At 41.5% G+C, this 27,664-nt stretch overlaps 1 protein-coding gene and 1 long non-coding RNA gene across 2 annotated transcripts; one reads left to right on the top strand and one right to left on the bottom strand.

Annotated features, from left to right (window-relative positions):
* Positions 1-2,705: 2,705 nt before the first annotated feature.
* notum1a (notum, palmitoleoyl-protein carboxylesterase a) lies at positions 2,706-8,983 on the bottom strand. The gene is made up of 11 exons (XM_004071414.4): positions 8,421-8,983; positions 6,204-6,256; positions 5,988-6,083; positions 5,628-5,688; positions 5,488-5,546; positions 5,289-5,391; positions 5,010-5,201; positions 4,835-4,932; positions 4,584-4,731; positions 4,457-4,504; positions 2,706-4,358 (listed from the first exon to the last, which is right to left on the bottom strand). Exons 1-11 carry the CDS (start codon positions 8,747-8,749, stop codon positions 4,055-4,057), a joined length of 1,491 nt encoding a protein of 496 aa, XP_004071462.1. The 5' UTR covers positions 8,750-8,983; the 3' UTR covers positions 2,706-4,054.
* A 14,942-nt stretch (positions 8,984-23,925) lies between these two features.
* Positions 23,926-24,493, top strand: LOC144994154 (uncharacterized). Its single transcript, XR_013657581.1, has 2 exons — positions 23,926-24,188; positions 24,270-24,493. It is a non-coding gene; the product is annotated as an uncharacterized LOC144994154 (long non-coding RNA).
* Positions 24,494-27,664: the final 3,171 nt, after the last annotated feature.

Below are 27,664 nucleotides of genomic sequence, written 5' to 3' on the forward strand. Positions count from 1 at the left end.
CTACAAACATTTAAAAACATTTGAGGTAAAAAATTTGTGCATATTTTACTGAACTTGAAATCATTTTCTTTTGGCAATCCTTTGCACGCCCTCCAGCTTACTCCCCCAGTCCAAAAATATGCTTAACAGGTAAATTAGTGACTTCAAACTGTCCCTTGGGTGGGAGTATGTAGACTTGTCTGTCTTTACATGCTATGGATTGGGGAACTGTCCAGGGTGTAGCACATTAATCCGATAGTAGCTCACTAAACTCCAGCATCCTCGTGACCCCAAACAGGAATAATTGGATATAGAAAATGGATGGATGGATATTTCAAATGTAGTTTTTTTTTTTTTTTTTGTTTCCTAGGGGAAGAAAGTTGCCTCACTTGATGTTGCAAACAATGACTCCACCAGAAGTATTGTCACATTTTTAAGAAATCTATATGAGCTCTCATTTTGTTGGCCACATGATGGGTAATATTTCATTCTTGAAGGGCCAGAATTACCTTTATGTCATATAAATTTCTGGTCTAGCATCATTTATTGTTTTAAACCTTCAGGTAACAGCCAACTTACAGTTAATATAGCTGTTTTTTTCTTTTTTCAAATCTGTTTTTATTTTAGTTTATGGTCTTTTATTCAATGACTTTTCTTTTCTCCAGGCTGCAGTTTGACACCCAACTTTGTTCTTAATTCTAATTAGTTCTGATTTTATGTAGTAAACAGTGAGGCTGGATTTCAATGAGCAAATTCAAACAATGAAATTCAGGCATAAAAACTAAAACAATGTCTTCACAGGTCATCAGAAACCGAACTATGCTATCAGGAAAATGTGGAAGCTTGCTGTTCCAAAGACTTTGATTAAAACATAGACTATACAGACAATGTGGTAGCACACGTCAAATTTGATTTGAAACTTGTTTTTTAGACTCTTTATGTCATTTTAGGCCTATTTTCTATACTTATATACATTTGGTTCCTTTTTTTCTGAACATTTTTCCAATCTAAGATGCTCGAGTTTCTTAAAAAAAATTGGAGTGGGCTGAGAATCAAAACTAATTTTGGTTGTTTAGATGCGTACACCAGGGGAGGGTGAGGGGGACATCACTGTGAGTAATCAGGAGATGTCCCCTCAGTGCCCTACCCATCAATTTTAACTGCAACCCCTTGGTACACACACCCCTCCCCCCTCAAAATATACATTCCAACATAAACACACACACATGCACACACACACCCTCACAAACACACACACACGCACACACATTTTGCAAGGAAGGTGGGACCTAGGAGCATCTGTTCCTTACCCCTTCCCTGGTGTGGTGTACGGGGCCCTTGGCAACGGCGGCCGTGTCCCCTGGGTGCCGGTTTCCTGGGCCCGGTGGTGCTCTCTCCGCGCGGGAAGGGGGTTCACATTACACCTGAGCCGGGGGTGTACGTGTCCCTGGGGGGGTGGGTCCTGGTCCTTGCCCCTGAGCGCTGGGCCCCGCCAAATTTCCAAATTTCCCCGGGCCATGTTTACAACACCCCTTGTGGGCCCCCTTTTTTCCCGGGGTGCTCCCCTCCTGGGCGTGGGCGGATGGCCCCTACCTGGACCAACCGTGGGCCGTGTGGGTGGCTGCCTGGAGTGCGGAGCGGGTCTCCCTTGGGGGGTCCTGGCTCGTACCTGGGGTTGGGGCGGGGGGATGCCCAGAACTCCTGGGTGGTGATGGGGTGCTCGTCTGGGGCTTTGGGCGCCCTTCTCAGGTGGTGCCCTGCGTTAGGCTCTCCTGGCGCGGCAGGGGGGCTGCTCTCCTGGTTGGGCTGGGGCGGCGCTCTCTTTCCCCCCATGCCTCCCTGCTCTCTGGCTCTGGGGGTATCGTGGCGGTCCTGCTGGCCCTAGCCTGGGTGGCGGATTTGGTTGCCCGGGGGGGCGGTTGTTCCCTGCCTGCTGCTGTGTGGCGTTGGGGGGTTCCGGCTGCCGCTGCGGCGGGGGTCTTGGTGTGGGGATGGCTGGGCACTCTCCCTCACATTCCACCATCCATTTTAGAAGAACATAAACACTCACCTAAGCACAAATGTTAGCTCACCTTTGCACTAATAGTTTGCATGATTGAATGAATGAAATATTTCACACTAGTTGGTTTAAAGGCATAAGTATGCATGTGTGAACACTATCTGTTTTGTGTACATGTTGACAATTTTTGCAGCTAACAGGTGTGTTGATAACATTTGAGTGTGTGTGGACAGGCCCCGCCCTTTTTGTACTACATTTGAACCTTACCGTAATGATAAACCAGTAAACTTGCTGCTCTATGCTGCTTCATGGTCTTATCCCCCCCTCCTATTATCACCCCCCCCCTTTCTCTCTAACATCCCTCTCTCTTCTTCCCTTCTTTCCTTTTCCTCCGGTCCAACACCAAAGATTTTCAAACATGATTGAAATTATTAAAGTTTGGCCTCAATTACAAAAGGGGTTTATTCAGACATACCTTTGGTTGGTCTGAAGATTATTAACCCCTCTTGTTAAAGTAAAATATGGCCAACGCAAGAGGCCCTCAGTTCTCATCTGCCTGCCCAGCTGTTGGACAGAACAAGTTAAAAAAATTTTTTAAAAAAAATGCGTACACCACATCATCTCTTTATATAACATATAGTCATTTATATTGACTTAAAAAATGCATTTTTTGTTTTATATCCTTTTTCTTCTAAACATATTTACTCACAGACACAAATCAAAGCCATTTTGTAGTAGTTTTTGTATTTCAAGTGCCATTAAAATCATAATTTTGTCAAGAAAAACAATTTTGGTACAAAATAAAGCTGCAAAAGTTTTACTTTGTAGTGTATGTAATGTCTTTTTTTTATCTGATACAAAGACATGCAATCAACACAAAGAAAACAACACCACTGTATTTACAATTTACAAAGAATCACTTCTCTGTGAAAATAGCACTTATAAATATGATTTACATAACAAAATAAATATGTAAATTACCAATGTAGGTTGAGTTTTATCTTTCTGTTAAAAAATATGTTACAGAATAAAATTACAATTAGTAATACTTCTCCATTTTGTGTGTGAAGCGAAATAGAAGTCCTTTAAAACACCATATATAAAGACATTACATACAGCATCGTCATTATATTAAAAACATCTCTATCATGAAATATGAGGGAGTTAGAAGAGCGAGCACTTAGAAGAACCTATACAAATACTCAAAAATATACAATACACATTTTTTGTCTCCCTTTAAATGTTCGTTGCATTGAGTTTGAAGACAGCTGAATGACTGAGGTGACCTAAAATGAATGCTTTTCCTGTGGAAAGGTGTGAGCAGTCCTTTAATAAGAAGCTAAAAGGGGCTTTTATGGCCTTTAGTGTATCTATATGCAAAATGTTTGTAGATACACTTCAGCTCCATAAGAAAATACGACAAAAATTAATGTAATTCTATATTTAAATCAGACAAAAAAAGGGTTTCAATTGAGTAAGCAAAACTCTGGGTAGATTAAGGTAAAAAAAAATGTTAGGAATTTGACTTCTTTACTTTAAATGTTTTATCTTCAAACAAGATTTTTTCTTGCTTTTTGTTTTCAGTTATCCTCCCGATTTAAAATTTTTCTTTTAACAATCTTTTTTTGGCACAGGATAAAAATCTATTTAATTATCTTTTATTAAGTACTTAGACCAAATAGTTCTGTCAAAGGTTTCTGTATTTACTACATACAGAAACATGATTCTTACTTCACTCCTTGTTTTTACCTTTTTCTCAACTACATTTTAATGTAAAAGGAAGGATGATGGTCAGTCATCAACCTAACAGATGGACTTATTTTTTTGTAAAAGAAAAATTGTAAAAATTAAGAGTAGCAGTTACTTGTGCTTTGTCAGGATGTCAATTTAAATGTAGTTGGGAGAATCAAAGTGTTAGGATCCTGTGAGGTTTTGCCTGGAGTTAAATGAATTGAAAAGGATGAAAAGCATTAAGTTTGTGAAAAACGTTTGGAGGTAAAAGTCATGGGAGACCAACCGGTAACACCGGCCAGCTCTGCTTGGCTTTAGCTTATGTGCTTGTGTGAGAGACACAATTTAGCTGCCGCTACTGAGCATGCCCAGTAGTTTACTGGGGTCCATGCCCTGCTGCTGGGCCATCTTTTGCACATCAAAGCCCATGTGCATGAGGAACTGAAAAACGTTCATCTCTTGCCCTGTGAACTGGTCTCGGATTGTGGGGCAGGTGGGGTTGCAGTGAGGCCATGGGCAGCTGTCGATCAGATGTACTGGGCAGGCTTTGGGTGGAGCCTTGTTGTTCCTGTTGTCCTGGAGGCTGCGGTCCCAGCAGTGAAGGGCTCTGGGTAATGAAGTGCCTTTAACCTGCACATCGATCCAGTAGCTAGTGTGCAACACAAGAGGGCGCTGTCAGCTTAAAGGGAGAAAGACTGAAATCTCCCTGTTAGAACCAAAGTGGTTTCAAACTTAAATCCTACTCACTTTCTGGTGATAACTTCATGGGACAGGCATGCTGGAGCAAACATGGCCCTGATGGATAAATGTTGATACAAAAATCAATGAACTATTTTTTCTTGAATGAGAAATGTATAGAGAATAATGGTCTTACGGGACATCCTTCAGTGTGTTTCTCAGCTCAGTGCCTAGATTCTGGATGTAGCGCCACTGGCCCTCCTGCACAGGTTGCCCTGTCAGCTGGATATTGTCGACAGTCAACTGGGCCTCATCAAAGAGCCACTGAACCACAAACACTGGGCCTGTGCAGAGAGAAATGTAGAATATATGGTGTAAAATTATCACCTAGACGGCTTAGGCTCATAAAAAAATCACATAATTGAGCAATCATGCTCTCAGCCTCACTTTTAATTGAAGGGAAGACTCTATATCCAAAGAAGCAGTTCCATTCTTCTCCTTCGTGGGTTTGTCTGCACCTCTCTGGCACCACTGCTCCCCAGTATCTGATAGATGGGACACATTAGTTTCTTGATTTCTTCTAAAAAACTAAATATAATGTTGTTTTGCAAAGATTTCCTACTTAAAGCCTCTTTTGATGGTCTCGGTGGGGGCGCAGGAGGCAGTGTCTCCACAGTCTGTGCACTGGTACTGCTTGTTGTCCAGGAACCAGCCAGAATCAGAGAGGCCTCGCACTTGGATCCCCGTGTGGCCCAAACCCTCCAGCAGCTCAGCGACGCCATCCACATTCAGCAGAACCCCTGTGCCGCCAGCACTTTTTCCACAGAAACATAACCCATTCTGATCAGTACTTTCACAAAAAAAAACATGCAAGATTTCTGACACAGAAATACCAGCATACCTGCTTCCTGCTAATAGGAGGACTTTGGCGTTATCCAGACCTTTGTTCAGAAGATCTTTCACAACCTCCTGAATGATCAGTGAGCCCATGAAGGCATAAAAATCTGGTCAAAACAAAGAAGCAAAGATGTTAAAAAACAAAACAAAAAACCTATCTCTTTGGTGGTTGTCCTGAATGTGTGTATCTCCTAATGTCATACTTTGCTCTGTTTTTGCTGTAGCGCCGCTCCACACGTCACTGGAGCAGTATGGAATGAATCTGCACAAACAACATAAAGTTAAAGCCGCCTGCCCTGTGATTTCAAGCATCGGTAGGCTCACAAACACACGTCAAACCTACACCATGTTTGCATTCCACCAATGAGGGTTTTCCTCAGGCAGTGGCGACAGGATCCCTGTGCCTGCAGAGACAGAACAACGTGTATCATTAGCCGAACTGACTTCCCCTCTAGACACAGTCTCCTCATATTCATCAGATAAATTACAGTTATTACAGTCAAATGATTGATGGAGGCCTCTCTGTTCCTATAGCAGAGGGCGCCAGGTAGCCCTTTTCTGCGGCAACTTTACGACTGTGTGTCTGTAAATGAGCTTGAAGACATCCCATCTTTTTTAATTGTCAAGACATTAAAGTGACCTCTGTTTTTTGTGCGTGTGAGATGGGCCCCAGGTAGGAATTACCATGCACAATTTGACTCACCTGTTTTTGTGTGTGGCCACTTGGATGAGCTCATAAACCTCCTCATGGTCTCGTATCGAGTGTCGCAGTTTTCCTTGTTGAAACAGTACCAGCCGCCTGGATAAGAGATGAAAAACAACATAACAGAATGCATCTTTCTCCCCCTCTCAAGTTATATAGCATTCCTAAATGGTGCTTAGGTTAGAAATGGAATCAAACTCAGTCCAAACTACTGACCTTCAAGGAATATAAGCCACCGTCTGCTTCCCCGAGACTCTTTCAGGTAGTATCTGCAAAAAGAATAATTGCAAAATCATCATATTGTTGACATTTCAGGACCGACTGAATACTTCAAAAATGTTAAAGATATATAAATATGATTTAGATTTTTTTTTTTTACTGCTTGCATACAAAAGTATCGACACTCAGTTTGTTTGAAATGACACTGACAGGTTAAACCCTCACTATTTCTGCATGAGAGATGACAAAAGCAGCATGTATGAGATCATTGCTTTCATATAAACAAAGATGCCCTCTTATTTGGCTGATTGCTATCTGGGAAAGGTAGCAGAAAATAGCAAATATAAATCCGCCGATGAGAACAATGAGCTTGTGTGTTTCCTTACACTCTGGAGACTGTTGGAGTGATCAACAGGCGATAGACATCAAGCTGTCCCCTATGATGTTTGTACACTGCAGAATGGGGTTTGTTGGAACAGGTCACGTATCATCATCTTGTCCTCAAGCTCGTCAAACTTTAGTTCTAACGTGTTGCACAGTTAGAATCCTATTTAATCCCTAAATATATCATTTTGCCTGTAAAAACATCTAGTTGTGCTTAAATTTCAGAAAACTGTAGCAAATGGAGGATTCTTATGAACCACAGGACCAATTGGAAGTAATTTTGCACACATTTATTTGCAAATGTTTATATTATTTTCTCTCACTATGAAATGCGTTCCAATAAGCCGTTCCAAAGATTGCCAAATACCTCAGTTATGGTACAAACTGACTTGGCTGAACTTCTGTATCACTCGGTCAAACTCTGAGTCATGCTTTGGCTCCACTTGATGTTTTTGCTTTACTACTGTGGGCTTCAGATTATGATGCAGGCAGCCTCCTCCCACATAACAAAGTGGAGGCATCCATAGCAACGTAAATATGTCAAGTCAGAAAGGTGTTGTTACAAAGGTATAAATCCAAGAAATGAATTGCAACTTTTTTTTATTTTTTTCATTTAGGGGCACGTCTTTGGAACTTTTTAATCCAAAAATGTTGACAAATGGATCCGTATCTGAACTGATGGGAAAGACAGACTGACATGATAACTCACTTTGCCTCCTCATGCTGTGTCCCTAAAGACCTGAGAGATTTACTGCACCAGGAGACAGCTCTTTCTGAATTACACTTTGAAGTTTAATGTAAATTAGACACAATTCCAAACTCATAAAAGAACACATAGCATCTGTCTAAAGCGCAGTCCATATGTGATCCTTCACTTTCCCACACAATTATCATTTTAACAACTTAAAATAAAACATTTCTTAACAATAATAAACTTTAGTTGGGTCAAAATTAAGTAGAAAAATAACAATTTTTACACACACCGGGAACATATTTCACCTTAAAATACAAATATTACTTTGAAGGAGGTATTTCATTGTGAGTTCTATGTTAAAAATTATATCAATTTAAGTTAAAGTAGACCAATACTATTTTTTTTTCTTTTCAAAAAGGACAGATTTCTGTCTGCAATAAATAATATTGCTGGTCCTCTGATGTAAATGTAGTAATTGTACTTTTGTTGTCTACTTTTATTGCCTTTAATATGATTTCTGTCCTTTAAACGTTGCTCAGAACTCAAGTGCTGAGCTTTGTAGTTTGGGTTAGGCTTCGTACACCTTTGCTGGGGTGTTACAGCCTGTTGCCCTGAATTATTGTTGGAAAAATGTGTATTTGAAATAAATACGAATTAAATAGAAAATTTAAAATCAGGTACACTACTTACAGCAACATGTGTTTGTGCCTGCAATCTTCAAAGAGAGTTGGGGAGTGGAAAAAAAAGGCAATGGGCGGGGTCTGAAAACTTCAATCTAAACTTTCAGCAGAGCAATTCCTGCATTCTAATTTGGAGCGAAGGAAATGAAGCTCAGTTCATGTGGCTCTCCACAAATTTCACGCTTTGCTGACGCAAAGCAGCTGTCCAACTTCTTGCCTGAACTCAAGTCCTGTCACCTTCGGAACTGTTCACATTGCTTTTTATGGGTGTCCAAATCCTGGCAGACCAGCTCTTCCTTTTTTTGAAATTGCTGAAGTACCGCGAGGCCGCTGCGTAAAAGGCGCAAATAACCACAGAACGCACACGGCACAGATGACCCTGCTCTGACCCGTGCCTTCCGTGTACTACTCCATCACTCTATAGTTTTGAAACAAATCTCATAAATTGGTACCTACCCCGCAGGACTACCGTCGTTGCAGGTGACAGATGTGTTCTTCAAAAAGTTCAGCTTCATGTCGTTGTCAAGCTTTTGCGCGGAGCACGGATAGAGCGACTGCGCGAGGTTTTTCACTTGTGTCATGAAGTTATCCATGTTTTCCTCCACTGCCGTGAAATCCAACGGGAAGCTTTCCGTGGTGTCGCCCCGGTCCGCTCGATGAGTGGGAGAAGGGGGTGCGCGCCTTGGTTGTGGGTTGCGGCCACCCCGGAACCGCCGTGCGCACAGAGCGCCGGACTGCATCAGCACCAGCAGAAGAACAGATGAAACCATTCTGGTCGCTCTCATATTAGACGGTAGACACTTTTTCTTCCAATGAAAGGAACTTTTCCTGAAGAACTTTTAACAATTACGCACTAGATTGAGGACGCAAAAACACTTGTATATTTTCAATTGTGCCAAATCGAACGTCACTAATTAAGTTTCCTTAAAAAGTAGAAATTTTTAAAAAAGTGCGCACACTTCTCTCTTCTCCCTGCCTTTAAAAAGACTGACTGGACCAAGCGCACAAGCTTGAACGACAACTGTTGTGCCATGCGCTTGTATTTTATTCAAACTTTCCCCCCTTGTGTGTCTGCCCAGCCAATAAGAAGAGCGGGGCTGGGCTCGGGGTATGATCAAGCGTGGCAGACTAGGGGAAAAAATTCCATACGTTGGTCCTTTTGATCCACGATGTTTTATTTGATGTGGTGGCTTTTATTTGCCTTCAAATGCCCATTTCCCATTCCACCATAAATTTATGAAGTCAGAATACCCATCTTGTTACACACTTGTCTGAGAAGAAACCTACAATATCTGACAATATTGTTAAAAAAAACGCGAGATTTAATCAATTTGAGAAGTCCTTCTTTTTGTGACTTAAAAAAACAACAATTTCCTAATCATTTTGTGATTATTACTGTTAAAAACAAGCCAAAAAGAAACAAAAAAGAAATTTGAGCCTCCGAAGATCAAAGCAACTATTAACTCCCACTCATTTTTAGCTTCATCCATCCCATTTTTCCTCCTCTATGTATTTTAAGTGAAGCAGAGCATCCATTTCAAACAGAATTGCTTCATTGTGATTGAAGAAGACTTCCCTCCAACAGCCTCTCATTCAATGACACATTTAAGGCAAAATTCAACCTTTATATTTAACTGATCATTTGCTAAGGTGATGCTTTCATGATGGTAGTTCATATTTTATTGGCCTAATGAAATGTTTGCTTTTCTAGTAATGGAAAACAAATATTACAGTTGATTGTATTATTTGATTTGAGTTTTCTGAGCTTTATATCATGGAAGGACCAATTCTGATAAAGCTCTGTGTCATTTGTGTGATTATAAAGCGATAAAGTATGATAAAATTCCCAATTTTTAACATCAAATACTTTTGACTTGCAGAGTACAGACAGATCAGATCCAGAAAATACCAAAAACAGTAGAGTGCAGCACAGTCCTGTCATAAAACATCCTCTTCATCACTGCACCATCTAGGTTTTCCTAAACAGGCTCCAAACGGTTGTGAGCCAGGTAGGATGGATCTGAAAGAACCCGCAGGACTGATGGTATTCATTGGGAACTTCAAACACATGCTTGTGTAGATTAAAACATGTGGTACGGCCCAGGAGGAGAAGCTTTGTCACAGATTGAGTCTAGTCACTTTGACCCATACCTCTCTGTTTTATCACACGTCATCTTCAAAAATGTAACCCTGAAATCACTCACAGATGGACGCTGGCCTCTGACACATTCACTACCATGAAGATGCCCCGGCTGGGAAATGTTTGAACAGCAGATGCTGGCAAACTAAGGCATCCGAATGTGTAGGATATGGATTCTTAACAGGGTTTAAGTTTGAAACACTTGCCTCTTCTGCTACTGTTGTGTGAAAAGTGTTTTCTTCCCTCCCTCGCTCTGTTCTGTGCACCTTGTTTGAACTCCAAGCACTAAGCCTTTCTGGCTTTTGGCGGTAATTCTCTTTCCCCTTGTTTTCTTTGTCCGCCATCCTTTTTTGTGCCGCACAGATGCAAATTTAACCATGCAAAGTCTGAATGGATTAATCCTAAAATTAGGTCATTTGAAAATGACCCAGCTGTTCTGATGGCAGTCCCTCAGAAGTGCCCCCAGAGCCCCCACCCCAATTCCAGGCCTCCTGTGAAAGTCAAAGCCTGTCTTTCATCTCCGATCAGTTGCATGTGCCCTCACAGATCCACAGGTTTTACTGCTTAAGTCTGGGCTGGCAGCATTGATCATGTGACCACTGCCTGCCAGGCACGCAGACACATCGCAGCCCTGCTAGCCCCGTCTCCGTCTATCCAGACCAGCAGCTCCGCTGGCATGTGCCCATCGTCCATCTCCTCAAGACCGTCAGGCTCTGATTTTCACATGCTGTTGTTGAGAGTCCACTCTTGATCGTCAAATCCTGGTAGTGGAACTGTTAGGTCAGGTTACATCAAAGAGATCAGGAGGGATCAGCCTCTTGAAAGGGACAAGCTCTGGCTCACATCATCAGAAACAGGTGGAGGTCCTGTCTGTGAGAACAAAGTAGAGATTGCCAACTATAAAAAGTTGTTTTCCATAGACAACTTTCTTCTAACTCAAATTTAAGTTGCATTTTTCTGCCAGGCTGGATGTAGAAACATAATAGCAGCAGCGGATTATTTTGGAATGAAGTTTCAGTATGATATCTCATGAAGGTCACTCCAAAAAAGCCTTGGACTAAGTTCCACAACGTGTTTATAAGTGAAAATCTCTTAAAACCAAGGACTAAACCAAGGACTAAGCCAGGAGAAAATGTATGCGGGGCAATCCAGGGGTCAGAGATTACTTGAAGTTTCTCTATTTATTATCAAAAAAAACTTTTTTTTATTTTTAATTTACTGGTTATCATCAAGAGGTTTTATTCAGTAGCTGGCTGTCATTTTAGAAAGCTTTGTCATTTGAGGGTATCAGCCCAGTGGAAACATTTAGAGCTTGAGCTCCTGTTTTGTGTTACCTTGAGGCAAACCTTTGTAGGTAGATAGCCTTAATTTCATATGGAAGCCTTTCTTTAAAAGCCAAAACAAACTTGTACGATGACTTTTTGGTGTTAAAACACTGTCGAGCTCCTTTCATGTGCCCTCGCCATATGTTCCTGATCTTACCCGGAGAATCAGTAAACAACCTTGATCCTGACTGAAGTCAAGAGGTGCCATCTAAGATGTGGATGTAAACGGGGAGTGAAGGAGCGCAGAGGAGGCATGAGACATCTGTCGAGCAGGCTCTCGGTTTTGCAAGAGGAGCATGTCTATTGGTTTCAGATGATGTCCTGTTTGATATAAATGAAACCTTTAAAGATACAGTAGGACAGCTTGCAATAGGGGTCGGTTTGGCACTTATCAGAAAGTTCAGCTGACAGCTCAGCTGTTTGTCGTTGATGGTCACAAAGTAGCTGCTGCTGCCTGTGAGCCCTCCTGTCACATCATTCATGCTAAGTAAGATGGATGCATGTTTGTGTCAGGGTGTGCTGGAATGTGTTGGTTCACTGGAGGATGATTGAGGTGGAGCAGGCTGTGTTGGAGGTGCTGGTGCGTGAGCGCGCATGCAGACGTCCTCCAGGAGCTTTCCATTTATGTCTGGTGCTTGAATCGTCGCGAGGCAATGATCTCCACCAGGTAGAGACAGAGGAAGGAACCGAGACCAATTACCTTTCAGAACCTGCTATTATTATCATCAGAGAGGCGGCAGCCCTCCTGCCCCGTGCCTATTCCCATCTCCACTGAGACAGAGGAAGAACCGGGCGATTTAGTCAGAAATGCTGGCTTATGCCACAGATATTCCAGAGGACACGGAAAGGCCCTCATTACAGGTCATCAGAGCAGCGCCTCAACATATTATTCTCTTTCTGTCCTTTAACCTGACAGTCTCCGCAGGGAAGGTCTTTTGAAGTCCACACCCTGCTGTAAAACATGCTCATTATTCAATTATGCAGGAATTGTATTTAAAGATGTTTTTTTTTAGATAAAGACTATATTGAAGTCATAACCCTGCCTCTCCAAATAAAAAAAAAAGAAGCGACAAAAACCTAAAAAGACTTAAATTTCCCCAAGATTTAGAGCAAAATGAAAATATTTCCCCCCCAAAATAACAATAATAATACTAAGAAAGGCCTGGAACTTGGTGTGATTCGGTTCAGTTTTGTGTCTGACACTTTAATAAATGGTTGCAATCGTGCCAAAGAGCCCTGACAGTCACCAGCTGTCTTTCATGCATCCCAATGACATCACTTTACTATTTGATTACTTTCTTTTGGCTCTGAGAAGCCTGGGAATTTTCCCACAGGAATCCAAAATCTTTCTCTTTCTTTCTTTCACACCCTTAATTCCAAAATGAAAGACACTTCAGAGACTTTATGTGTGGCATGAATGCAGGGACAAATCAAGCATTATCAGAATACCATCTTTTGTTTTGTATTTTTTGGCTTGCTGGGAGGAATAAAGCATGTTTTTGTTGAAAAGCTTTAAGGAGAAAACACTCTTTAGAACAGAAAATAAAGAAAACGTTTCAACATTCCCTTGGAGCTTTTCCTCAGTGGGGTAAAACAGCACTGATAAATTACAAGGTAGCATCTAAAGTGTTTGCTTTTGCAGAAGGGAACTGCTGCGTTGGGGTGGATATTTATAACCACTTTCTCCCTCTTTGCCTCCCTGCCCAGCATCAGCTTCACAAGGCGACTGTAACCTGCAGGTCTGTAGCAGAGCTGCTTCGTGCTTCCCACATCACACGGAATTCTGCACTGATGCCCCGAGGATAAAGAAGGAAGTCTGCTCGTCCTGTGAATGAAGACTATAGAACTTTTTTAAGGCAAAAAAAAAATCATTTCAGGGGGACTGGAAGCAGTGTTTATTTATTCTCAGCCGAGAGGATGTAGAAAATGACCGTGTTTTTAGTAGCTGAAGTGGGATAAGCTTTACATAAGTCATGGTTTCTAAGTATGAACTTCTCTTTGATGTAGTCGGGTGTGAAGACGGATTTCCTGGTCAGGTATTGTCATAAAAAACAACAAATAAGTCAACCAACGGTTGAGATCTTAGTCATCTGAGCAGTTTAAATGCATCATCCGCAAAAGATCTCTGTGGTCTTGAGGTCACCTGTGGTTGGCTTGTAGACACATTCTTTCAAAATAGAACTTATCTGTTTGGGAGTATCCCAATAACCTAAACCTTCCTGTGTCAGGAAACAGTGGTTTTGTGGGTAGAAGAAAGTGTTAGTCAAACTTAACCCATTAGAAGCAGAAGTAAAAAAAATAAAAAAAAAGTAAAATCAAGGACATGTTTTGTTGTTTTGTGATGACTAACAAGCCAACCGGCACCTTTTGTCCTGGAATCTGAGGATGAGGATTCTTTTTAAAGTCAGTGAAAACAGGGCATAAGACTATAAAAGAGATTCATATCCTTTTTAGATTGCTAATTACTCTATTTTATTTGTTGTTTTTTATGGCACAACTATGAATGCACATAAAAGAGCCGAGCTGAGTTGTCGTTAAAGAAAAAGACTTCAAAATAACAGAAAACATCAGGAGAACAACATGAATTCCCTCAAAATGAAGACTGTTACATCTGGAGGACAGGTGTTGCTCAGTCTCTGTTGTTTCTTAGATGTATCGTTAAAATACAAATTTAAGGGTCCGCAAAAAGTGAATCGGTTCTGATGGATCTGATCCGGGGAGGTGTGACAGAAGTCATGGTTCCGGCTCAGAATGAGTGGCAGGTAGCGCTGCAAGAGGACAAGCGTAATGTGCGTGAAGCATAACCTGCTATCTGGCCCTCACTTTGAAACCAGATGAAGATCGGCTGCAGCCCTGAAGTCATTACACCTTCAAAGGTAATTAACACATGGCTTTTGTTTGGGCCCGATGAGCCCCAGATTGTGTAAGTACAGATGGTCCGAGGGGCCGACAACAGATACCAAGAACAAGGTGAGCTTGGATGTGCTTTCATGTCAGCAGGGCGTGCTTGACCCTTGGCCTCCTCTTGACCTCAAATCTAGGCTGTCAACACCACTTCCTTGAGTAGCCTGTAAAATTTAACATGTGGACACAGACAGAAGGTCTCTGGGCCTCGACTCAACCAGCAAGTGGACCCAGCTGGCATCTCTGCTCTGCACTACCTTTTGCCAATTATGCAAATGAGGGGTTATATAAGATCAAAGTCTTTTTAAAATCTATTTTTTAACTGAGGCCTTGTGAGTAAAACAGCAGCATTAGCTCATGGACACTTTGCCAGGGCCAGATCTGAAATCCGACATTGATTTCTCATCATAAAAGACTTTATGAGTGCCTCTGCTTTTATGTTTTGAAACTACTTGGCACTCAGAGGCGCATTACCTAACTCATAAGGTGGAAAATAGCAGTTTTTTTCACTTTTTTTATTTACAGTGTCATCAAAGAGAAGGAGGTCTGCTTTGACCTTGAAGCCACACAACGTTAGATTTGGAGGGCACTCATAGGAGCCACGCTTCCCTTTACATTCTCTGATCTTTCCCTCAGTTCAGATATCACTGGGGTGATGTGTTTTATCCTGTGCTGAAAGGCATTTGGAGTCACCTGTTATCAACTAACCACAACCTAATATGTGTTCTGTGGTTTCATTAACTGGACTTAAGAGGAAGAAATGACTTTTTGCAACACTTTGCTGCTTTTTATTTTCATACCACGATGAGGTAAATACAGATTATGTTCAAACTAAATGTTGACTGGTTGTGTCTGGAACTATCTACATCTACCAAAAATACTGTTCAATTTATACTATGGAAGCCAGAATTTGGTTGGATTTGCAAGACGGACTTCAAATAAAGTCAAACATGCTTTAAAAATGAGTTACCTCAAAGATCCACTCCGGTGAAAATTATATTTTTGATGTTTTTAACATGTTCTTGTGGCATTTTATTTATAACAGGAGGCACATATAAAGAAAATTAAGCTTAAAATTGCATTTCTGAGCATGGCTTTATTAAAATTATTGTGACTCAGGTGCAGACAAAAAAAATGCTTTTTGAAAAAGGATTGTATTTGGATGGAGAAAATATGCATGGCAGGCCACAAGCTCCCTGCTCCCCTCCATTCTGATAGATCCGCTTGCAGATGATGTCCGCCTTTGTTTTTCCTCATCTGCCCTGATACCTGGCTCCCAGGCAAGAGGTCTACAGGAAGACCAAAGATGAGTTTAATAGATGCAGTGAACAGAGACATGAAGGTAGCTAGTGTTAGAGTATAAGATGCAGAAGACAGGGTTAGATAGAGGAAAATGATTCACTGTGGCGACCACTGAAGGCTCAAAACTGTATGGCTGGATAGCTCTGATATTGATTACCATTTTTGTTGCACTGGTAACGTTAAGGTGGGGGTGTGAAGGGTTGTAAGTTAGCAGAAGAGAGATGTAAACAGAGAGCTAACAGCAATGGGGAGAGGAAGGGGGTTCAGGGTTTGAATTACTGCTACTCTGCAGAAACTATGTCCTTGAAAATGACAGAATGACAGCTTCTGTAAGAGAGGGCGACACAGTATCTACATTCAAAGTTAGGCTTAAAAGATTTCTTTTTGGACTGGCTTATTGCCAGGCTAGCTAGTAATCAGAGAATATTTAACTTACTGTTGTTTTGTTTGAATTAAATTGAATAACAATAATAATTAGTTGCTAGTAGCTGCTAGAAGTTAGAAGCTGAGAAAAGTATGGTGCACTGGGGTTCTGTCGTCTATTTTCATCTACTTCTCCAGCCCTCTATTCTCAATCAATAATTTATCATTTAGTTCTCCAAGCCGGTTTTTGGTGCAGTGGGATTCCTTTATTGTCCCTCTTTCCCACCCCCCTTCTGGGGAGCGGGGGTGATTCCAGATTCCAGTTGCCTCGTCTCTGCTCCTGTACTTGGCTGTGGTCCTCACCGTTGGCTCGTCTCTGCTCCTGCTCCAACGCTTGGCTGTGGACCCTGCCTCTGGCTCATCTTGCGCCCCCAGCCATCCCTCAATTCCATCTGGATGAAACCCATCTGGTGGACTATTTAATCCTGTAGTCGTAGAGTTAGATAAGCTAATTCTTCTCTAAGAGTTCTGGTACATCGCCTGTCCGTCCTGGTAAAGGACCCCTCCTTCATGTGGACATGCCTGTGGTTTCTTCTTTTTTTTCTGAAATGTGTTTTTTTGTTGTTGTTGTTTTTAGGGTCTAAGGGCAGGGGTGTCTAGTATAGCATATTCATTTTAGTTTAGTTTACCCATCACCTGTTGAATTCTAGGACTTCATGTTCTTCATGATTTCCTGTTTATTATACAATTACCAGTATGAAGTCCATTGACACAAACTATTGTTGTAGTATTGGGCTATATAAATAAAGTGGAATTTAATATTAAAACGATGCAAAATAATAGCTAAAATTAAATCTAAAATTTCAAATCCCATGTTTATCAACAAATATTTCAAATATTTCAAAACTGAGACACCAATGGAAAATGATTTTGTTTGAGGTAACATCAATCATTTACAGCCAAAAACAACCACATTTTGAATTGTCTTGGCAAAGCTTTCAAAATAAGATGTTTTCAGCTTCACACAACTTTTCATAATACCTCTACAAGTCAAAATCTTTAAAAATGTATTTTGGATTCATTCTATTTACTCATACAGCATACATTTTCATGGTCAATAAAGAGATGTCCTAGAATTTTCCTGCAGTATTGGTATTGTGAAATCTGATCAGTGTTCAAAATTCTTGGTGTCTTGATGTGAGTCTCTGCTGAGTTTTAGTCACACTGCCTTCCATGTTGTGTGATAAAGAGCTGTGACATGTGGACCAATGAGCAATGTTAAACCCATGGCAGACAAGACACTCCAGGATGATCTAACTCCAAAAACTATGTCAACACATGAACAGACCAGAGAGCTCAGGTTCAAGATAGCCAAACTCCACTGTACATGTCATCAGATCAGATAGCTTTAGCTCTACAGCTTGTGAAGGTCTGCAGGCATCAAACACACTCTGATCCCTACAGTTTAATAAAAATTACGCAGCGCAGACACATGGATCTGTGGGTCAGCAGTCTGTCTCAGGAGAGTGTTTGATGATGGCGTTTTATTGTTTCACAAGGTCAAGATCTTCAAAGCTCTCCTCCTGTTCTCTGCAGGGCACCCGGGCAGCAGCTGTCGGAATACACTCCGCTTTGTGTTTTTATACAAGAAAAGAGGCAGGTCAAGCCCACTCTCACAGTGATGTTTTTATTGGGGGGTAGGCACTCAGTGGATATCATAATATTGTTGTTCTGCCCTTTTGTGCCGAAGAGCAGGGAGCGTGTGAATCCTGTCGGATGAGACGTCACCTCTCCCGGATGACGCGGATCAAATAATCTTTTAGGGATGATTCAGCATTATTGGCCATTAGAGTGAACGTATGTATACGTGTGTAAATGCTACCGACAAAACATACCACCACTTGAGCTTTATGTTGGATATCCCCTCTTTTAGGTTATTTCAAAATATAGTAGAACCTTTTAGACTAAGAGCGACTTCAAAGTAACTGGATGATGCAAGTCAAAACCTGTGGTGTACATTGACTTCAAGAGATGGAAGGTAGATATGAATGAAAGAGAACGGAGTAAAATGATCACATCTTGATTTGGTTTGGTCCATGTTCGCGTCATTAAGGTAGCAGAGGAGCTGACCAAGCCACCTAGAAATGTCCTACAATTCTAGCAACTCCTTGTTTTAAGGTCTTCAAAGCTATCAATTTACCGGTTGAAAGACAAGGTTCCTGAATACAAGAAACCAAACTGAGCTTCCTCCATAGGGTGGCTCCCTTTGAGATAGGGTGTGAAGCTCTGTCACCCGGAGAAAGCTCGGAATAGAGCCGCTACTCCTCCACATCGAGAGGAGTCACTTAAAGGGGGCTTGGGCCTCCTGGATGCCTCTCTGGGGAGGAGCTCTGGGCATGTCCATATTTGAGCAGAAAAAAACTGCTCAGTCTGGGTCCCCCTGTGCTGGTCCCCAACCCAATACAGGGTTGTGTCTTGAAGGGGATCTGGTGTAAAACTCTCTGCCAAACCTGTTCATACCAGTGAAAGATGATTTGCTGTGGCTACCCTTAACTGGATGATCCAAGAGGTAAACAACTGAGCAGAAAAACCTGCCATGAAATATTCTCCAGACAATAGCTGCTTGTTTGTTTGGCTGAAGCCATCGGACCAGAATCCAGGATCAGGCTGTGATTTTTTGTGTTATGCACTGTACTTATCTTCTTAACTGTTTGATTCACTTCTAAATCACTGTAAGGCATAGTTCATGTAAAGTCAAAACAAAGGTCAACCATACCAGGGTTTTTGTGCATGTAAACCCCATACTTTATTTTGACCTAAGTTTCTTTGTATGGTCTACAATGGAGTTCACATGAGCTTTGTCTTGACAAAGCAAGCTATCCGAGGAAAAAAAAACACTTCAGAGAGAATGGCCCTTTACTTTCTTTGGTTTACTCCTTGGTCAGGAGCTGCTAGTATAAGAACAAAAATGAGGGAAATCAGACTTGTGGCAGAAATTCAAAGATCTAACAAACAAACCTAAACATGACACCACCCACAAAGAAACAAAAAAGTGACAAATCAGATGACTTGACATTGAAAACCAGAGACTCATGTGCACTCAGGGCATTTAACTGAAATGAAGACATCTGGTATGACTGACAGTGGGTAAAATGGAAAACAGAACATCACAAGAACCAATGAAATAAAACTGAAAAAACCCAAACAAGAGCACAATCCTCACAATAGCCCGTGTGCTTTCAGAATGTAAGTGAATCACACCACTGTTCACCTGCAAATGAACCAAAATTTTCGTCTACAGGCAGACTAGGAAAGCTTCACACCACACACACACGCCAAACAAAACAGACTATCTGAGGAAGCAAACTCCAGACTAAACAGCACTCCACAGTAAAAGTGCACTGCAGGAAAAAATATTTGAGGTGTTGCAAATGCAAGTAGTCAGTATCACTACCACAACTGGTCCACTTTTTTTTCCTTCATGGAGGTTTTTGGAGACAAGTGGACAGATTTTGGAGTTTGATTCCTTTTATTGGAAATTGATTTAACAAAGACCCACTCAAGGGTCAAATCTACTCTTCTCTTTATGTAGAATGAGCTGAAATGGTTGGATGAGAGTTATCATGGGTATTGAAGACCTTCTGTCTTTCAAAAACTTAAGGCTTGCAGAGATGCAGTGAATAAAGGGGAACTACGACAACCTTCCTCTGATCTCCGGCACTCTGGCCACCCTGAATTGCTGACTTTCTCCTAGGTGGCTGCAATGCTGCTCCACCCTGGATGTTCCCTCTTTACAGGATGTCAATGAAACCCTCCTCCCGTTTTTACGTCCATTAAGCTGAATAGGCTGTTTTTTGTTTGAAGTGTCCTGTTGCTGAACATTCTCTTGAGAGTGTCCCTGGTTTTGGCCTTTAATATATGGAATACTTTTTCTTACTTAGCTGCTACTCTGAAACCAGATTATTTCCCAAATCTAGAAATATATAGACACAAATGATGAAGTAACTTCTAGGAAATCACAGCAGAACACCAACCATGTTGCTGCTAGTCTTTCCCACAACTTGGCTCACTTTTCAGTCAGCATTGTCCAACATGTTCAGTGTTTTTTGGGATTTTAAAATGAGAACAAATTCACAAAACTTTAGAACAGTCGTATACATAAAAGAAAACCTCACCCAATAAATCACTTTTTTTGTTTGTTTATCGTGATCTCTGCAGCAGGATCACTCACTCAGGGCTGGGACACAGAACTGGAAAAGGCCTAGCGCTCAAACAAAATGCTGTCACTTTGATCATTTCCTGCAGGTCTTTGATCTCAGTACTCTTGAAAGGGCCAATAATGATGTTTAATTGATTATGTAGCATGAACAAGCTTGGTTTGGTCTCGTATCATTCATTCCTCCCCCTTATTTTCGTATGTGTTCTCTCCAAAAGAAGATCACTTGCATGCCATATTGCTCCTTTCTTCTTCTAAAAACAAATAAAGAAGTCAAACATCAAAGCCGTTCTTGGTTAATAAAAGAAGACCTCAAATATTTTCCATTATGTTTAACATGGTTTTGGGTTTCGCCAAGCAAAGGAAGAACAACAGGACAGAATAAAACGACGCCGTTTTGTTGTGCTCCATTTTTGTGCTACAGAGGTTAAGCAGACCAAACTTCAGCTTTTTCTTTGATCTTGTTGGCTCCAATTATTCAACGGTAGAACTTCTCTTCAGAAAACTAAGTCTCCCACGCCCATCCCTTGGAATACTCCTTTGCTCTCTCCTCCTAATGTCCACCTTCCTCATTATGATACCAAGAGTTACAGGCTAAAACAACAGTCTGTCAGAGGATCGCTTTCCTTTGAAGTCCATGTCAGTCCGATTTGTTTCTATCTTGAGCCACAGCTCTGACCCCTGACCTGCAGTGCTTACTTCCGTGGTACAACCAAGCAGAGATAACTGTAAATGCAGGCCTTTGATATCTTTGAGAGAACGGGAGGGAGAGCCTTAAGGGGAAAAACACTGATGCCCAGGCATCTCAGCATATGTGGACAGTTGCACAGACAAGGCACCATGTGGCAGTGGCAAAGAAAAAGGGTTAGACTTCCTGATCAAAGCCACACCACAATGAGACAAAATCAGACAGGCTCTGATTAGGGCAATAAGGAAAATTAGCGTATTAAATGAAATTAGTGGTGTCAGTTTAGGTTAATGAACACTTAACTTTTGAATGAATGCCTTCTAAATGACTTTGATCTGTGATTTTGCTGTTTGGTTTTTTAAATTAAGCATATAGGCACAGATTTAGTGACCAAAAGTTTTCTTTGGTTTCTTGTCATGTTGTTCAGTCTGGTAACTGAAATAATCACTTTCAGAAGGACATTTTGTAATTCTTAAAATATCTCTTAGCTTTTATTTCTTTTTCCTTTGATCATTTTTGTTTTTTGTTGTATTTTTTCTCTGTTTCATTTCTAAATGTTCAGTATTGACTTTTCCATCACATAATTGTTACAGATTTGAGCCATAAACTCCTACAAAACTAAACTGCTTACAACCCAAAACAGCCACCTATATATCAACACAGAAAATCTGAAAGTTGTTTTTACTTTCAGCTGAATTTCGATTTTGAGGGATAAAAAAAGAATTTTTATTCTTAATTTTATTTGTTCGTTCATCTTCTAAACCCATTTCGTGATCACAGGGCTGCTAGAGCCTATCCTGGCCACTTGTGGGCGAAGGCAGGGGACATCCTGGACAGGTGGCCAGTCTGTTGCAGGGCCACAAATCACACACCCACGCACACTTAAATTCAGACCCACGGAAACATTTACAGTAATCAATTAACCTGTGTAGCATTTTTTTTGGATGGTGGGAGGAAGCCAAAGCCAGAGAAACCCTCACATGTACGGGGAGAACATGCAAACTCCACACATAAAGGTCCCCCATTGGTGTTCTGTTTCAGGTCCCCCAGCCAAGAACTTAACTGGGGGCCTTCCTGCAAAAGCGCTAACCACTGCACCATCGTGCAAATTTTCTTTACAAAAAGTTTCAAGAAACTTTTTTTCAGAGTGGAAATGTTTTAAATGTTGCTGGCTTAATACAGAAACTGATTCATAAATTCCAATCCTAAGTAATGAGATCTTTCAAACTACCGGTAATTGATGTAACTTTTTAAATTCTATTCCTTTCATTTACATTGGGGTTAGCAAATAACTTATATCTGTGCAGGAAACAGTTTTTCTGCTGTACATTTATTTCTTTATGGGTCCAGTTGTCATGTTGGCTCCCTTAAGTTGTTTTTTAACTGCAGGAGGGGGGGGGGGATCAAATTCAGTTTGTGGTCAGATGGACAGCAGATTAAAACTGTTGAGTTCTATTAAAAGTTTAGGGGATTAATCAAAGTATTCAATTTTTTAAAGATCAAACCGCCCCACAAATGAGTAGTGAGATGATGAGTGAATGCCTTAGTTCCAACAATTTTATTTTGAAATCTATTTTATTGTAGCATCACAGTTCATTGACATATGTGTCCAGATGGTGGACTTTAATTGCATCTGAAAGAGTGAGTGGATGGGATGCATTCTTATAGGCATTCAAATGTAAACAGCTGAAAATCGTAAAGCAGACTTCTGCTCATGAGCCAGAACAGCCGTCAGTGTTGATTAACCGTAAAGAGTTGTTCTGCAGTTTCAGGAAAGTTATGAACCACTAACATCGGCTTGACTGAGTGAATTTTAAACTTCTGAGAACATCAGACTGACTCCAACACTGACTCAAGCATTTATATCTGGAATGACTGTAGACATGCTCCACGAAACAAGACCTGACTGTTTTCTCTTTTTGAGGTACATGCGAGCATAAATTAATGTAAGTTCTTCATCAGGACCCAGTTATTCTCCTTTGTCTTCATTGTCTTCATTTGATCTTTTTTATGCACTTGTAGTCAGTTGGTTTATTTTGTGAGATAATGAGAATACTACCACTCTGCTACACTGGAGGATGTGGTGCTGTAATGTCCAGACTTCTTTCTTATAACAATTTAAATCATTTCTTGCCTTTTCAGAACAGAAGGAATTCTACATAAAGTGTAAAAAAAAGATAAGTGAGGGAGTAAAGGGTTAAACAAAAGTTGCATACAATGTAGTTTACATCCGACAAAAAGATGTTCAGTAGTAACTTATATCAAATATCCACTGAGCTTGTTTGTTTTTGTTACCACAACAATCAAATACATATTTAGTTGTAACCAAGACCAAGGAGTTTTCGAAGGACATCAGGAACAAGATTGTTCACATGAACAAGACTGGAATGAACCAATCTACCACAGGAAGCAGCTTGATGAGAAGGCATCAACTTATTAGTAAATGAAAGAAATACAAAATCACTGACAATCTCCCTCAACCTGGAGCTCTAGGAGAGATCACACCACGAAAGGTGCAAACGTTCTTGAGAACAGTGATGAAACAGCCCAGAACTGCATTGACATGAAGAGTACTGGGTTCCACAGCAACAAAGGTTACTATTTGTAACACACTGCAAAATCCCGCAGAGCTCCAAAGGTCCCCTTGCTTAAACCAGGGCACATCCAGGCCTGTTTGTCAGAGACCATCTGCACGATCTAGAGGAGCATTGTAAGACAATCATGTGGTCAGATGAGACCAAAGATGCTTTGGTAAAAAGGCCACTTGCTGTGTGCTCTTGCAGGAGAGAAGTCGTGCTAAAATACATCTCAAGAAGACCATATCCACTGTGAAGCACGGGGGTGGAAACGTCATGCTTTCAGGGTACTTTTCTCCAAAGGGGACAGGGTGACTGATCTATTTTTAGAATAAATAGAGCTGTGTGTGGTGAGATTTTGATCAAAAATCTCTTTCCATCACTGTGAGCATTGAGACAGAAACATGACTGGAAGAGAATGTGTGGTATCTGTGTTTCCCAGTGTAGCAGGATGAGTTAATTGGGCTCCCAGGTGTAGGCACTCCAGTCCTGGTGCTGCTAATTAGCACCAGGCCACCTATATAGCGGGACGGAGCTGGCTTCTGCTCATTCCTGCCTGAGACTGCCTCCCTGGGTTCCTGCACCTGGAAGTGCAGTGCCGTGGATGTCACCACTCCAGGTCGTACAGCCGGTGGGCTTGTGACTGGGGTGGAGGCGAAATGGGAACGGAGCGCATCGCTCCGGTTCCTGGTGATATCCCCCACTGACTGGTATGTGTGCCTCTTCGCCCTGCATGTCCTCTGGTTGCAGAGGTAATGCCCTGCTGCCTGTTTTCTGGTTTGCCTCCACAGGGTGATTGGTGGAGCCCGCTGCTGCTGCTTTGCTTTTATCGTTTTTGCGGTGATTTCTCTGTCCGGGTCCCACCCCCGCCACGACGGAACCGGTTGGAGCGAACGCCCAGCTCACGGAGACCTCGTTGCTGCGGCATCTCACCAGACTGTGGACGGCTCCCACCAGCTGATCGGCGGTGGTTGGGCGGCTTACCAGCGCCCCGGAACACTAATCATCTTTTTAATCTTTATTTTTAATTGTGTGTCTTTTATTGATATTGCCAATTTTATTCTTGTTTCAGGAGGTAGGAGGCCGAGGTGGTGGACTGCTGTGTCTGGTGGTGGGTCCCAGTGTGCTGTGTGGTTTCCCTCACGTGTGCAGTGGTTCACAAAAGGGTGTTTGCATTGTCTTTACGCTGTTTTTAGCCACCTCGGTAAGCTCCTCCTCCAGAACATTTTTAACTGACCTTTATCAAGGATTGTTTTATTAAAAGGTTTCTTAACATTGTTTTTAACTGAATCCTAATAAATTATATTTTAAAACAAAACCACAGCCTCTGCCTTGGTTTAGAGCAGGACCTGCACCTGCCTTACTTCAAAATATTTTCCTGGGGCTCAGCAGCCCCAGGTGGCGTTGTCAACCCGTTGTCTCGTGCTGCCACACCAGCAACAGCCCCAAAACATCACAGCTCTGGAGAAGATCTGCATGGAAGAATGGGCCAAAATAGTAGCTACAGTGTGTGTAAACCGGCTGAAGACCTACAGGAAAAGTTTGACCTCTTTCATTGACAACCAGGGTTGCATTCTGCCTCTCACGTTTAGTTCCTCTACGATGAACAATATACGTCTCTCTCATCTTTTTAAGAGGGACACCTTGCAGAATTGGTGACTACCAAATACTTTTCTGTCCCACTGTACTTCAGGCTGGCGGTATCAAACCTTTAACCGTCAAATCAGTTACATTTTAACTTTTATTCAAGGGTTTTTGAGCAAATGCATTTTAATTTCACCTGATAGTAAAATAGGCCAAACCAGATGTATAAAACAATCTGTGTTTGTTTCAATGAATCAAAGCAAGTTCCTACCATTTGTTTCTAACCTTCCATGATTGCCCTGCCTCAAAAGGAGGTGTGCCATGCAGTCTGCTGTTTCAAACAACCACCTCAGGAGGGAGCTGCAACTGCTCAGGATTCTGCTTCTGTCTCGACTAGTGACAGCAGGCCTGCCTGGGTCATCTCTGCTGTTTCTTTGTGCGGTGAAAGGTGACAACTGAACGACTCCTGTCAGGAGACAACTGATGGTGTCAGTTTGTTGCAGACCTTTCCTTTTATTCCTCCTCACTTTTGTCCATCCTGAAGAGTGGATTTTCTGCTTTTTCCTGGCTGACAGCTCTGCAGCTCTTTCATGTTGTTTCCGTATTTACTATTTATTTTGCGATTAGACATGTGAGAGAAGAGGTTTTCAGCTGCTACCTCTGAGATCCTAATTTACGCCCAAACCAGGATAAACTCCAGTGTGTCCGTGGTATATGTGTCATTTTAACTTGTGTCATTTCACTTCAAGTGTAGCAGGATGAAAGACACCTAAAAAGTCAGACCCTCATTCATAGAGATTATATTAGGTTGTTTCAGTGATTTATAAGTAGCAACATTTCAAATTAAGGCCTACTTTTTCCTCCTTCCTTAAACAGTGGTGTGTTGTGTTCTGTCTTTGAAATGTAAATAATCTGACCGCTCCCATGGTTACACCTCCCATGTAAATAGCCTCAGCGCCACAGGCCCTCCACTGATACGAACTTTGTTTAGGAGTAGAATCAGGTCAAAGAGAGGGGACCACTCAAGGGGACGTAACGTTCAAAACCCCTTTCATGTTGTGGAAAAGCGATGAACTTCGGTTGTAGTTTATTGCTGGTGTGATTTTTAAAAGCATCCCCTTGGCTCTTTGAAGTGAGAACTGCTCTGCTTTTCCTCCGCAGTGGTTTCTCTGCACCGCTGCCGGCTCATTTATCCTCTGTGATTGGATCCCATCAAATACTCTTTATTTTTTCTTCTTCTTCAACAGGTGTTTTACCAACTTTGGTGTGCTGTTGATGTTTCTGTCCCTATAAAGCTTACTCTAACAGTTAAAGATGCTCTTAATTTTTATTAGAAAGGGGAAAAAAAAAGGAGCTTCGGAAACATGTTTCTTATTTTCAACCATGTGTGGGATTTTCAGAAACACATGAATGTTCCAGCAGGAGGGATGATGCAAATACAATGAAGATTTGCTGATTCTCATGCACTGAGTGTCTCAAAGGTGTGATTGTTTGATCTATTGACAGAAAATACATAAAACTTGTACACGTCAAATTTTACTCCTGTATAAAATATTGAATTGCAAATCAATTGACAACCATTTAATTATAATTATACAATATTTAGTCATAGTTTCTGCAGAGCTGCAGTAGTTCGTCAGAAATTCATCTCTGAGTTGTGAGCAGGACTGCTGGCGTGGATCAACCTAATCCCCCCTTCCCATCAACCATCTGTTTACGTGCTCCCCCACTAGCTTACAACCCCAGTTGCCATTGCATCAAAAGTGGCGAGCAATATTGGAGCTATCAGCTATACAGTTTTAAGCCATTTGGCAGCCCAGACGAGGAAAACAAAGACATACCAGTACATGGATCTATTCATCTACAAGCGAATGCATCAGAATGAAGCAGAGCAGGGAACTTATGGCTTGCCGTAGTGCTTCTACGTTACACCTACAAGCTTTTATAAACTGCATTTTTATTTTTTTTATTTTTTTTAACTTGTCCTGTCCAACATCTGGGCAAACAGATGAGAGCTGAAGGCCTCTTTTGTTGGACATATTTTACTTTAACAACAGGGGTTATGAATCTTCAGACAAACCAGAGGTATGTCTGAATAAACCCCTTTTGTAATCGAGGCCAAATTTTATTCATTTTAATCATATTTGAATATCTTTTGTGTTGGACCGGACAGAAAAGGAAAGGAGGGGGGGGGGGGATGTGAGAGGGGGTGATGGAAGGGTGATTATAAAAAGAAGGGGGGGGGGGGGGTAAAACCATGAAGCAGCATAAGGCAACAAGTTTCTGGATGGTTATACTCATTACGGTGAGGTTCAGATGCACTACAAGTCTATAAGGGCGGGGCCTGTCCACACACACACTCAAATGTTATAACATACCTGTTGGCTCCAAAAATGTTCACATGTCAACATGTACACAATACGCATACTTATGCCTTCAAACCAACTGTGTGAAATATTTCATTCAATCGTGCAAAAAATTTGTGCCTCGCCAGGAGGGCCCAGCACAAGGCCCCGTCCCAGAAGAGCGCCCACGGCTCCAGACGAGCACCTGCATTTTTTGCCCGCTCCTGATTCACAAGAATTTGCATAAAGAAATACTC

Source organism: Oryzias latipes, chromosome 8, assembly GCF_053564925.1.
Source record: "Oryzias latipes strain Hd-rR chromosome 8, Olatipes_Hd-rR_3.1".
Taxonomy (NCBI): domain Eukaryota; kingdom Metazoa; phylum Chordata; class Actinopteri; order Beloniformes; family Adrianichthyidae; genus Oryzias; species Oryzias latipes.

Bases quoted from the DNA above. Each gene is read 5' to 3' on its own strand.
- notum1a (XM_004071414.4), bottom strand. From the start codon at position 8,749: ATGAGAGCGACCAGAATGGTTTCATCTGTTCTTCTGCTGGTGCTGATG. The intron at 5,547-5,627 runs GTAGGTTTGACG...TTGTTTGTGCAG, and splicing joins TGGTGGAATGCAAACATGGT to ATTCATTCCATACTGCTCCA. The intron at 4,933-5,009 runs GTAGGAAATCTT...CCCATCTATCAG, and splicing joins ACCATCAAAAGAGGCTTTAA to ATACTGGGGAGCAGTGGTGC.